This window comes from Anomaloglossus baeobatrachus, chromosome 5 (genome assembly GCF_048569485.1).
Source record: "Anomaloglossus baeobatrachus isolate aAnoBae1 chromosome 5, aAnoBae1.hap1, whole genome shotgun sequence".
NCBI lineage: Eukaryota > Metazoa > Chordata > Amphibia > Anura > Aromobatidae > Anomaloglossus > Anomaloglossus baeobatrachus.
In genome coordinates this window covers 120258357-120272580 of record NC_134357.1, presented here as the reverse complement: position 1 = coordinate 120272580, position 14224 = coordinate 120258357, and the positions used below count along the sequence as shown (strand labels likewise).

Genomic DNA, 14224 nt, shown 5'->3' with positions numbered 1-14224 from the left:
TGCACCACAACCCTACACCCTGCACCCGGGCCCAGGCCCGCCGGACCCCAGGACCAACATCCCCTACCCACGGAGGGGTCAACACCTAGCTGCGCTACTACATCGATCCCGGCGGCCCCCACACCTTCACCGCAGCGGTGGTGTCTACAATCACCACAACCCGTGGGTGGCGTCACGAACTATCACTTCAAATCCAAACACCCCAAATCCCCGCTCGTAGCGCCAACTCCCTTGCAGAGCGACGTGACCCCCGGGTCCGTGAGAGGCTCGAGCCACCACCCGCAGTACGAGTACGGATCCGAGCGGCTCGGCGGTCACAGCCGAGCCCATGGGGCGGTACACTTAGCATACAGCTCTAGATGTGGGAGCCAAGTCTCCCACGTATGACCAAGCTTTGCTTATGAACTATGCATAGGAGGACAAGACACATCTAACAAGGGCAAGTTGGTTAATTATTCACAGATTACAGCTATTTATCTGTCAATTAGTGCGGAGTGGTGTTTACCATCTATTATAAACTTGTATACACAACGGGCTGAGTGTCTATTGGTTTTTTTCCCATAGCATACAAGGCCAGTATATGTTTTATATTCAATATACTGATATAAAGAAGTTCTTCTCCATATGATTCAAACTATGGATATTTCTCATATAGTGATATAGTGATCATACAATTAATCATAGTCTATGGAAAAGATTCTGGAACTGCTACAGACTAAGGCAAGGTTTAGATGATTCTCTTCCATATTACATATGCACGTTATCTGGGTGTCCTCCATGTGTCTGTTTTTTACATCTGTGTGGCATCCATTTTTGCAGCACACACAGCGCACACAGACAGACAGGAGTCCCTGTGCATGAAGATTACATAGGCCGTATGCAGTCCACCTGCTTTGGAGGAGGTTGTGGCCCCCTGCCTTCTTGGACCCCTGTGAAGCTGCATAGGCTGCACCAATGATATGTCCGCCAATGCCTGTGACCTACACTATTCAATAACATCGGTCAGTGTGCTGTACAATTTTCACACAGGTAGCATACACCTTTACAATAATGTGGTGCCCTATGCCTGAATCACTACAAAGAAGGGCTGCATGTATATTGAAGTGTGTGAGTGTGTGTGTGTGTGTGTGTGTGTGTGTGTGTGTGTGTGTAGAGCATAAAATGGAGACGGTCCTGGACTGAAGTGGCTTTTGAGTACTCTGAAGGTGCTAGCTGCTAAGGTGGGGCATAAGTCCTTAGGCCACCTAGACTTTCAGGGTCAGTGGCAAACTGTGAGACTGTACTTAGAGACTTTTTATAAGGAGCAATAAATTACCTAGGAGCTCAGCAACATCATTGAATCCGGAAACCTCTACAACCAACAATAAGTGTTCCTATAGGATTTGAGTTGCTTGCTCGCTAGAAGGAATCACAGATCCAAAATTTGTCTCTCTTGAAAATCCCAGGATTTCAAGATACTGTTTCCCAGGTAGGGAGGTAGCAGCAGGAGGATTACACTACAACACATCAGAGAGACTGAACTCTCATTCGGGCAGGTCACACCGACATCCTAGTGAATGGTGTAAGTATTGTTCTGGGCTGTTCTGCAGAGCTCTAGTAAAAGCTCCCTATCCTGTGTCTGGCTGAATTATTCTCTGCTGCGCCATCCTTACCTCAAGTTCCCCAGGAACCAGCCCTAGTTGGGAGGTGCGAGGACAACCCTCTGACTGTGCATCACCACTTAACTCCTAGGGACCTCCAGCAGTGCCCGGCCATACCAAAGCCAAACAACCCAACTGGATTCACAAACTGTTTATTTATTTTTTCTTTTCCCTTTTTATGTTATTTTTAACCCCCATCACAAAGCCTGGCGTACACGCCCAGTAAGGCCACATCACCACACGGATCGCGTGACCCAGCTCCGTGACATCTGAGGCCTACCGGGGGCGGCACAATACGCTCATCTGAACGAGGCTGTGCTTTCAGTAAAGGGGGCTTTACACGCTATGATATCGCTAATGTGGAGTCATTGGGGTCACGGAATTTGTGACGCACATCCGGCCGCATTAGCGATGTTGTTGCGTGTGACACCGATGAGCGATTTTGCATCGTCGCAAAAACGTGCAAAATCGCTCATCGGTGACATGGGGGTGCATTCTCAATTATCGTTACTGCTGCAGTAACGATGCTGTTCCTCGTTGCTGCGGCAGCACACATCGCTATGTGTAACGCCGCAGGAACAAGGAAGCTCTCCTTACCTGCCTCCCGGCCGCTATGCGGAAGGAAGGAGGTGGGCGGGATGTTACGTCCCGCTCATCTCCGCCCCTCCTCTGCTATTGGGCGGCCGCTCAGTGACGTCGCTGTGACGCCGCACAGACCGCCCCCTTAGAAAGGAGGCGGTTGGCCGGTCACAGCGACGTCGCCGGGCAGGTAAGTAGTGTGACGGGTCTGGGCGATGTTGTGCGCCACGGACAGCGATTTGGCCGTGTCGCACAACAGATGGGGGCGGGTACCCACGCTAGCGATATCGGGACCGATATCGCAGTGTGTAAAGCGGCCTTTAGTTTGCTGTCTATACACAGCAAATTGCAGACAAGACTGGCCCAAGTTTAAGTACGAACCAAGCCTAAGGCTGCATTCATACATCCGTGTGACATGGTCCTTGCAGCATGGACCAGCCATAGATCTCCTGATCCAAACTAAACAGTCCCTCATATGAGGCTATCGGATCGGGGTCAAGAAACCTACAGCAGGTCAGTGCATTACGGTTTGTATTTGGACCTGATAGCCTCAATAGATTTCAGCTTTAACAAATGAGCAGAATTGACCATACACTCTAAATAAATACCAGTGCAATACTGATCTGATGTGTCATCGGTTCACTGTTGTGTTTTCTAGAGTGAAAGGTGCTGTCAGGCAACAGTGGCGGCTGCTTTACCTGGAGAACAAAACGAATTGGGTATTACAATTCAACATATCCCATCCTTCTCTCTCCAGACATCATCTCTTGGAGGGGAGCCTGGAGAACCCCATACACATAAATTACAGTATATGTGTCATGCTAAAATTGTCAGGGTCTGGATAACTTTTATGTGTATGAAACCTTCAACTACAAGAAGGTTGAATGCCCAACATAACACAGCAATTACTGACTTTGCTCTATTAAGGCAACTGAGCAGCAGTAGCTCCTTCTTTATAGATCAGATTGTCCAGAAGCCATTTTCTTGCCACCACTGTCTGGCTGCCACCATTGGTTTATCTGTGTAATTACCAGCGATTTCTGTGGTGTCAAAAGCCCGCTTTACACGCTGCAATGTATCTTACAATGTGTCGGCGGGGTCACGTAGTAAGTGACGCACATCCGGCATCGTAAGGTACATTGTAGTGTGTCACAGCTACGTGCAATTGCAATTGAACGGTAAAACGTTCATCGCATGCACATCGTTCATTCCTCATGAATTGAAAGTCAGATTGTTCATCGTACCCGGGGTAGCACACATCGCAGTGTGTGACACCCTGGGAACGATGAACAGATCTTACCTGCGTCCTGCGGCAAACGGCCGGTAATGCGGAAGGAAGGAGGTGGGCGGGAGTTTTACGTCCCGCTCAGCTCCTCTCCTCCGCTTCTATTGGCCGGCTGCCGCGTGACGTCCCTCCCACTCCAGCAAGTGGACGTTTGCCGCCCACATCGAGGTCGTATGGAAGGTAAGTATGTGTGACGGGGGTTAATCGTTTGTGCGGCACGTTCAACAAATTGAATGTGCCACACATACGATGGGGGCGTTGCAAATCGCATATGATATCGTATGCGAAATTGCAACATGTAAAGCGGGCTATATTGAGGAGTGGTTGTTGGCCACATCATGTATCACTGTTTTTGTAAGAGGCATAATTTCACAGAAAATTAAAACTCCTACAGCGGTGGGGAACAAATAAAGCAGAAATTAAAAGAATATGAAAAGTTCATGGCTTTTGTAATTTGAGACGGTTAGGAGCTTTGTGTTTTTGGAGTATGTCATCATTTTCAGGTAGATCCAACCTGAAAACCAGCTGATAAAGCACAACAAAACGCACAAAAAATGAACGTATTATAGATCAATGTAAAAACGACATTGTTGTGTGCATGCTACATCTTTTAAGGATGTTGGCCACTATAAAAATGATGGCCTATTATTAGGTTAGGTTTTCAATGACTGATCGGCCAGGGTCTGACAACCCACGACCCACCAATCAGCTAGTCTTAGTGCCAGCGGCGGTGGAGACTGGAAATGCTAAGTTCTGGAGCTGCTCCGTCGACCAGTAGCGACTGTAGCCGGGTACTGCACATCTGCCTTCCATTCAAATCAATAGAAGGCAGATGTGCAGTACAAGGTTGCAGCCGCTATCAGAAAACTGAGCAGCTCCAGAACTGGGCATTTCCACCTCCTACTGCTGCCTCCGGCACCTAGAACAGCTGATCAGTGGGGTCTGGGTGTCGAACCCCAGCCGATCAGACATTGATTACATAGCCTAAAGCAGGCTTTACACGTTGCGACATCGGCAACGTGATATCGTCGGGGTCACGTCGTTAGTAACACACATCCGGCGCCGTTACCGACATTGCAGCATGTAACGCAAATAAGCGACGATCAACAAGCACAAAAACGTCAAAAATCGTTGCTCGTTGTCACGTCGCTCATTTCCTTAATATCGCTGCAGCGACAGGTACGATGTTGTTTGTCGTTCCTGAGGCAGAACACATCACTGTGTGTGACACCGCAGGAGCGACAAACATCTCACCTGCCTCCACCGGAAAAGGAGGAAGGAAGGAGGTGGGCGGCTGCTGTGACGTCGCTGTGACGCTGAACGAACCGCCCCCTTAGAAAGGAGGCGGATCGCCAGTCACAGCAACGTCGCTGGGCAGGTATGTGCGTGTGACGCTGCCGTAGCGATAATGTTCGCTACGGCAGCGATCACCACATATCGGCCGTATGACGGGTGCTATCGCGCTCGGCATCGCTGGCATCGGCTAGCGATGTCACAGCGTGTAAAGCCCGTTTAAGGATAGGCCATCAATGTAAAAGTAGTGGACAACCTCGGGGTGCTGAAACCATGAAGTGATTCAAAGAAGTAACGTTCATTCTTCAGGCGGCTTCCAAAATAATTTATACGGTAGTTGAAAGTATAAGGAAAAGACACAAGGGAGGAGCAGCCACAAAAAGCAAATGCAACACCGCCTGTGAAGCCTTTTCAGGAAAAAGACCACCGACTTGTCCCTGAAGCGACTTCACCTAAGAAAACATTGACGACTCTGTCCTAAATAAGACGTCCGGTGCACATACCCATCAGTTTTAATCAAACGTCTGTTCAGACCTCGCTGGATGAGATTTTTATCAGTTTTCTCATATGCAAAAAAATAAATAAATGCATAGTGAGAGGTTTCCCAAGCTTGTCCTTGCAATGAAAACCTGACAGCTCTAGGAAACCACTATAGGACGCCATCCATCTGCTGTCAGGTTTTCATGGACCCATAGACTTGCATTTGGTGAGTTTGTCTCAGATCAAAAACAATTTTTTTTTCACTTTTGTGCAAAAACCCCTCACAAACATGTGAAGCAAAGATCTAGCATTAGATCTTTGGGGTCTGATATTTTTTTTTTTTAATTTTAGATGCATCCATATTCTCAAATGTTTTATTGTGGCAAACAAACCCTTTAGTTCCTGAGCTGGTTTCTTTTGTCCCATAGATAAATATTCTAGGGCTCACTTAGAAGGCGATTTTTCACATATGAAATCTATCAGTGTATTCGATGGATAGCGCTCGTACCTAGTATAGTCTGTGGGATAGTTCACAATTCCATTTTTATTTTTGTGCACTAAACGGTCCGTGTAAAATCGTGGAGTGTGAGATCAAAATCGGTAATGCAATTCTATGGGTCCATGAAATAAAAACGGACAGAACTTTATGCTGTCTGCTTTTCACAGACTCCTAGATAAGAGAAACTAGGACCAAACTGAAATGACTCTGATGAAACTAAAATGACTCTGATTAAGCTAGAAAGACTCTGATCAAACTAGAAAGACTCTGATCAAACTGGAAAGACTCTGATCAAACTGGAAAGTCTCTGATCAAACTGGAAAGACTCTGATCAAACTGGAAAGTCTCCGATCAAACTAGAAAGACTCTGATCAAACTAGAATGACTCTGATCAAACTAGAATGACTCTGATCAAACTAGAAAGACTCTGGTAAAACTACAAAGACTCTGATCACACTAAAATGTCTCTGCTCAAACTAGAAAGACTCTGATCAAACTAGAAAGACTCTGATCAACTTGAAAGTCTCTGATCAAACTAGAAAGTCTCTGCTCAAACTAGAAAGTCTCTGATCAAACTAGAAAGACTCTGATCAAACTAAAATGTCTCTGATCAAACTAGAAAGATGCTGATCAAACTAGAAAGACTCTGATCAAACTAGAAAGACTCTGATCAAACTAAAATGTCTCTGATCAAACTAGAAAGGCTCTAATCAAACTAGAAAGACTCTAATCAAACTAGAATGACTTTGTTCAAACTAGAAAGACTCTGATCAAACTAGAAAGACTCTGATCAAACTAAAATGTCTCTGATCAAACTAGAAAGACTCTGATCAAACTAGAAAGACTCTGATCAAACTAGAAAGACTTTGATCAAACTAGAAAGTCTCTGATCAAACTAGAAAGACTCTGATAAAACTAGAAAAACTCTGATCAAACTAGAAAGACTCTGATCAAACTAGAATGACTCTGATCAAACTAGAATGACTCTGATCAAACTAGAAAGACTCTGGTAAAACTACAAAGACTCTGATCAAACTAGAAAAACTCTGATCAAACTAGAAAGACTGATCAAACTAGAAAGACTCTGATCAACTAGAAAGTCTCTGATCAAACTAGAAAGTCTCTGATCAAACTAGAAAGACTCTGATCAAACTAGAAAGACTCTGATCAAACTAAAATGTCTCTGATCAAACTAGAAAGATCCTGATCAAACTAGAAAGACTTTTTTCAAACTAGAAAGACTCTGATCAAACTACAAAGACTCTGATGAAACTAGAATGACTCTGATCAAACTAGAATGACTCTGATCAAACTAGAATGACTCTGTTCAAACTAGAAAGACTCTGATCAAACTAGAAAGACTCTGATCAAACTAAAATGTCTCTGATCAAAACAGAAAGACTCTGATCAAACTAGAAAGACTCTGATCAAACTAAAATGTCTTTGATCAAACTAGAAAGATCCTGATCAAACTAGAAAGACTCTGATCAAACTAGAAAGACTCTGATCAAACTAAAATGTCTCTGATCAAACTAGAAAGACTCTGATCAAACTAGAAAGACTCTGATCAAACTAGAAAGACTCTAATCAAACTAGAATGACTCTGTTCAAACTAGAAAGACTCTAATCAAACTAAAATCTCTCTGATCAAACTAGAAAGACTCTAATCAAACTAGAAAGACTCTGATCAAACTAGAAAGACTCTGTTCAAACTAGAAAGACTCTGATCAAACTAAAATGTCTCTGATCAAACTAGAAAGACTCTGATCAAACTAGAAAGACTCTGATCAAACTAGAAAGACTCTGATCAAACTAGAAAGACTCTGATCAAACTAGAAAGACTCTGATCAAACTAGAAAGACTCTGATCAAACTAGAAAGACTCTGATCAAACTAGAAAGACTCTGATCACACTAAAATGTCTCTGATCAAACTAGAAAGACTCTGATCAAACTAGAAAGACTCTGATCAAACTAGAAAGACTCTAATCAAACTAGAAAGACTCTAATCACAATAGAAAGACTCTAATCAAACTAGAAAGACTCTGATCAAACTAGAAAGACTCTTCAAACTAGAAAGACTCATCAAACTAGAAAGACTCTGATCAAACTAGAAAAACTCTGATCAAACTACAAAAGACTCTGATCACACTAAAATGTCTCTGATCAAACTAGAAAAACTGATTAAACTAGAAAGACTCTGATCAAACTAGAAAGACTCTGATCAAACTAGAAAGTCTCTGATCAAACTAGAAAGACTCTGATCAAACTAGAAAGACTGATCAAACTAGAAAGTCTCTGATCAAACTAGAAATTCTCTAATCAAACTAGAAAGACTCTGATCAAACTAGAAAGACTCTGATCAAACTAGAAAGACTCTGATCAAACTAGAAAGTCTCTGATCAAACTAGAAAGTCTCTGATCAAACTAGAAAGACTCTGATCAAACTAGAAAGACTCTGATCAAACTAAAATGTCTCTGATCAAACTAGAAAGATCCTGATCAAACTAGAAAGACTTTTTTCAAACTAGAAAGACTCTGATCAAACTACAAAGACTCTGATGAAACTAGAATGACTCTGATCAAACTAGAATGACTCTGATCAAACTAGAATGACTCTGTTCAAACTAGAAAGACTCTGATCAAACTAGAAAGACTCTGATCAAACTAAAATGTCTCTGATCAAAACAGAAAGACTCTGATCAAACTAGAAAGACTCTGATCAAACTAAAATGTCTTTGATCAAACTAGAAAGATCCTGATCAAACTAGAAAGACTCTGATCAAACTAGAAAGACTCTGATCAAACTAAAATGTCTCTGATCAAACTAGAAAGACTCTGATCAAACTAGAAAGACTCTGATCAAACTAGAAAGACTCTAATCAAACTAGAATGACTCTGTTCAAACTAGAAAGACTCTAATCAAACTAAAATCTCTCTGATCAAACTAGAAAGACTCTAATCAAACTAGAAAGACTCTGATCAAACTAGAAAGACTCTGTTCAAACTAGAAAGACTCTGATCAAACTAAAATGTCTCTGATCAAACTAGAAAGACTCTGATCAAACTAGAAAGACTCTGATCAAACTAGAAAGCCTCTGATCAAACTAGAAAGACTCTGATCAAACTAGAAAGACTCTGATCAAACTAGAAAGACTCTGATCAAACTAGAAAGACTCTGATCAAACTAGAAAGACTCTGATCACACTAAAATGTCTCTGATCAAACTAGAAAGACTCTGATCAAACTAGAAAGACTCTGATCAAACTAGAAAGACTCTAATCAAACTAGAAAGACTCTAATCACAATAGAAAGACTCTAATCAAACTAGAAAGACTCTGATCAAACTAGAAAGACTCTTCAAACTAGAAAGACTCATCAAACTAGAAAGACTCTGATCAAACTAGAAAAACTCTGATCAAACTACAAAAGACTCTGATCACACTAAAATGTCTCTGATCAAACTAGAAAAACTGATTAAACTAGAAAGACTCTGATCAAACTAGAAAGACTCTGATCAAACTAGAAAGTCTCTGATCAAACTAGAAAGACTCTGATCAAACTAGAAAGACTCTGATCAAACTAGAAAGACTGATCAAACTAGAAAGTCTCTGATCAAACTAGAAATTCTCTAATCAAACTAGAAAGACTCTGATCAAACTAGAAAGACTCTGATCAAACTAGAAAGACTCTGATCAAACTAGAAAGTCTCTGATCAAACTAGAAAGACTCTGATCAAACTAGAAAGACTCTGATCAAACTAGAAAGACTCTGATCAAACTAGAAAGTCTGTGATCAAACTAGAAAGACTCTGATCACACTAGAAAGACTCATCAAGCTAGAAAGACTCTGATCAAACTAGAAGGACTCATCAAACTAGAAAGACTCATCAAACTAGAAAGTCTCTGATCAAACTAGAAAGACTCCGATCAAACTAGAAAGACTCTGATCAAACTAGAAAAACTCTGATCAAACTACAAAAGACTCTGATCACACTAAAAAGTCTCTGATCAAACTAGAAAGTCTCTGATAAAACTAGAAAGACTCTGATCAAACTAGAAAGACTCTGATCAAACTAGAAAGACTCTGATCAAACTAGAAAGTCTCTGATCAAACTAGAAAGACTCTGATCAAACTAGAAAGACTCTGATCAAACTAGAAAGACTGATCAAACTAGAAAGTCTCTGATCAAACTGATCAAACTAGAAATTCTCTAATCAAACTAGAAAGACTCTGATCAAACTAGAAAGACTCTGATCAAACTAGAAAGACTCTGATCAAACTAGAAAGTCTCTGATCAAACTAGAAAGACTCTGATCAAACTAGAAAGACTCTGATCAAACTAGAAAGACTCTGATCAAACTAGAAAGTCTGTGATCAAACTAGAAAGACTCTGATCAAATTAGAAAGACTCATCAAGCTAGAAAGACTCTGATCAAACTAGAAGGACTCATCAAACTAGAAAGACTCATCAAACTAGAAAGTCTCTGATCAAACTAGAAAGACTCCGATCAAACTAGAAAGACTCTGATCAAACTAGAAAAACTCTGATCAAACTACAAAAGACTCTGATCACACTAAAATGTCTCTGCTCCAACTAGAAAAACTCTGATTAAACTAGAAAGACTCTAATCAAACTAGAAAGACTCTGATCAACTAGAAAGTCTCTGATCAAACTAGAAAGTCTCTGATAAAATTAGAAAGACTCTGATCAAACTAGAAAGACTCTGATCAAACTAGAAAGACTCTGATCAAACTAGAAAGTCTCTGATCAAACTAGAAAGACTCTGATCAAACTAGAAAGACTCTGATCAAACTAGAAAGACTGATCAAACTAGAAAGTCTCTGATCAAACTAGAAATTCTCTAATCAAACTAGAAAGACTCTGATCAAACTAGAAAGACTCTGATCAAACTAGAAAGACTCTGATCAAACTAGAAAGACTCTGATCAAACTAGAAAGTCTGTGATCAAACTAGAAAGACTCTGATCAAACTAGAAAGACTCATCAAGCTAGAAAGACTCTGATCAAACTAGAAGGACTCATCAAACTAGAAAGACTCATCAAACTAGAAAGTCTCTGATCAAACTAGAAAGACTCCGATCAAACTAGAAAGACTCTGATCAAACTAGAAAAACTCTGATCAAACTACAAAAGACTCTGATCACACTAAAATGTCTCTGCTCAAACTAGAAAAACTCTGATTAAACTAGAAAGACTCTAATCAAACTAGAAAGACTCTGATCAACTAGAAAGTCTCTGATCAAACTAGAAAGTCTCTGATAAAATTAGAAAGACTCTGATCAAACTAGAAAGACTCTGATCAAACTAGAAAGACTCTGATCAAACTAGAAAGTCTCTGATCAAACTAGAAAGACTCTGATCAAACTGGAAAGACTGATCAAACTAGAAAGTCTCTGATCAAACTAGAAAGTCTCTGATCAAACTAGAAAGACTCTGATTAAACTAGAAAGACTCTGATCAAACTAGAAAGACTCTGATCAAACTAGAAAGACTCTGATTAAACTAGAAAGACTCTGATCAAACTAGAAAGACTCTGATCAAACTAGAAAGTCTGTGATCAAACTAGAAAGACTCTGATCAAACTAGAAAGACTCATCAAGCTATAAAGACTCTGATCAAACTAGAAGGACTCATCAAACTAGAAAGACTCATCAAACTAGAAAGTCTCTGATCAAACTAGAAAGTCTCTAATCAAACTAGAAAGACTCTGATCAAACTAGAAAGACTCTGATCAAACTAGAAAGACTCTGATCAAACTAAAATATCTCTGATCAAGCTAGAAAGACTCTGATCAAACTAGAAAGACTCTGATCAAACTAGAAAGACTCTGATCAAACTAGAAAGACTCTGATCAAACTAGAAAGTCTCTGATCAAACTAGAATGACTCTGATCAAACTAAAATGTCTCTGATCAAACTAAAATGTCTCTGATCAAACTAGAAAGACTGTGATCAAACTAAAATGTCTTTGATCAAACTAGAAAGACTCTGATCAAACTAGAAAGACTCTGATCAGACTAGAAAGTCTCTGATCAAACTAGAAAGACTCTGATCAAACTAGAAAAACTCTGATCAAACTAGAAAGACTCTGATCAAACTAGAAAGACTCTGATCAAACTAAAATATCTCTGATCAAGCTAGAAAGACTCTGATCAAACTAGAAAGACTCTGATCAAACTAGAAAGACTCTGATCAAACTAGAAAGACTCTGATCAAACTAGAAAGTCTCTGATCAAACTAGAATGACTCTGATCAAACTAAAATGTCTCTGATCAAACTAAAATGTCTCTGATCAAACTAGAAAGACTGTGATCAAATTAAAATGTCTTTGATCAAACTATGAACTAAAATGGGGAGACAAAAGGGCGCAATAGGGTCTTACCCGATATAACATATGATGTTAGAGAAGGTACAGTAACACTCACCTGGTGGGGTTGTGCCAGTCACAACTCCTTCAAAGACATGTGAGTGTCCGCGTGGTTCAAGCAGCGGCCCTGTGGGCACGATATAAATATAATGGTGGACAAAAGAAAAACGGGTATATGCCGCGCTTAAAAACCACTGAGTTGGAAGTGATATAATATTTCTCTTTTATTTACAGCATTCCTACGCGTTTCAGAGACAACAGACCGTCTCCTTCTTCAGGGATTTCTTTTTTCCCTGAAGAAGGAGACGGTCTGTTGTCTCTGAAACGCGTAGGAATGCTGTAAATAAAAGAGAAATATTATATCACTTCCAACTCAGTGGTTTTTAAGCGCGGCATATACCCGTTTTTCTTTTGTCCACCATTATATTTTGATCAAACTAGAAAGACTCTGATCAAACTAGAAAGACTCTGATCAAACTAGAAAGACTCTGATCAAACTAAAATGTCTCTGATCAAACTAGAAAGACTCATCAAACTGGAATGACTCTGATCAAACTAGAACGATGCTGATGAAACTCTCAACAAAACGACATGGATCATTTTTCTCATATGTGAAGAAAACAGATGTCTGAATGAGCCCTTATATTTTCCGCTTTCCAAAGCTCCTGCTTAATAAATCTGACTTAGCCAATTTTCCATTCAGTGCTTTTAGAAAGCTGGGTGGCGACCACTGGATGGGGGTGTAATAACCCCATATCATTCACCACTTAAGTTTCTCTAAAATCTATAACAACAAAAAGGTTAATAAAATAGAAGACATAAAAGATTAGCTTGTAATATAATTAGTGATGCGTGAATAGTAACTATTCGTGTTTGGATTATCCTTAACAAATCCCAAAGTCCTATTCTGGTATTCGTCATCAATAATGAACCTAATGCAAGTTAAGTCAATGGGGAACCCGAACATTTCTCTTGATGTGACAAATACTGGAAAAGTACTCGGTATTCGGTAAGCATCATCCGAACACGAATAGTTACTATTCACCCATTACTAAATGTAATATTTAAAGGGAATGTTTAACCTAAAAATGAGAGAAACAATAGAAATCATATAAAATTTTGCCCCAAAATTTGAGCGACAGGAATAGTTGCTTTTCTTCAATCCGCAGAGACACAAAAGGTGAACAGATTGGTGAACGTAGCCCATTATCCTGCTCCATAAAGCGCTGCCGGAGCGACATATCCAGGGACGAAGATTAATAAAGATGCCTCTGCTGTCATCAGTGTTGTGTATGTGACTGGCACAGCGACTTTTCAATGGATACGACCCATGATGATCCTTGTACCTACAGATGTCACACCATCACATACCCCACACTGACTGAGATAGGAAAATTATGGAGAACTTTGTTTTTTCCCATTTATCTGGGAGTTGGGTATGTTGGATATTTTGGTTACATTGCTACAATTAGAGATAATATTTATATTTTTAGAATTGTGGAATATGGTTACATTAGAGGCCAACTTAATGCAGATCTGCTCCAGTGGCATGTAGTGGAGATGAATGGAAAGAAGAAAGGCATGCACCTACCAGCCTTGCACGGATCCTTGTACTCCGCTTCCTCTGTGGTATCTTCCATTAAGTATTCCAACCCAAATTGATAATCCTGCCCCATGGCCAGGCGGATGCCCCACAGTAAGGTCAGGGCTACAGATGTCAGTGTGCACAGCCGCCCCACATGGGACCCGCAGCCAGTCATTGCTGGAGACACAGTACAAGTTTGGAGGGAGGACACCGGGCTGCTGTGTGTGCGGGGAGTGAGGCAGGGGCTGCAGGTGGGCTGATGTGTTGGGGGGCAGCAGCGGTACAGCGCCGAGCGGCAGATGATACTTGTGGGGGATCGTGGCTGCAGGCGGCGTATAAGGGGTGCAGGGGGCGGGGGCAGGGGGCGGGGTCTGCTCGGCCGGGGGCGTGGTCTGCGCCCTGCTCACTAGTAGTCCCAGGCCGGGGTGTTCCTCATTGGCTGCTTCGTCCAATCAGCCGCTCCCTGCACACAGCT

The 14224-nt window shown here is 41.2% G+C and overlaps 1 protein-coding gene across 1 annotated transcript in view; it reads right to left on the bottom strand.

The window, feature by feature from the left end:
- The window catches only part of LOC142309770 (tolloid-like protein 2), a 347584-nt gene extending 333601 nt beyond the window's left edge, over nucleotides 1-13983 (bottom strand). The window contains exon 1 of the mRNA XM_075347217.1: nucleotides 13756-13983. Within this exon, the coding sequence (XP_075203332.1) occupies nucleotides 13756-13924 (169 nt within the window). The 5' untranslated portion in view covers nucleotides 13925-13983. The remainder of the gene's footprint in view (nucleotides 1-13755) is intronic.
- Nucleotides 13984-14224: the final 241 nt, after the last annotated feature.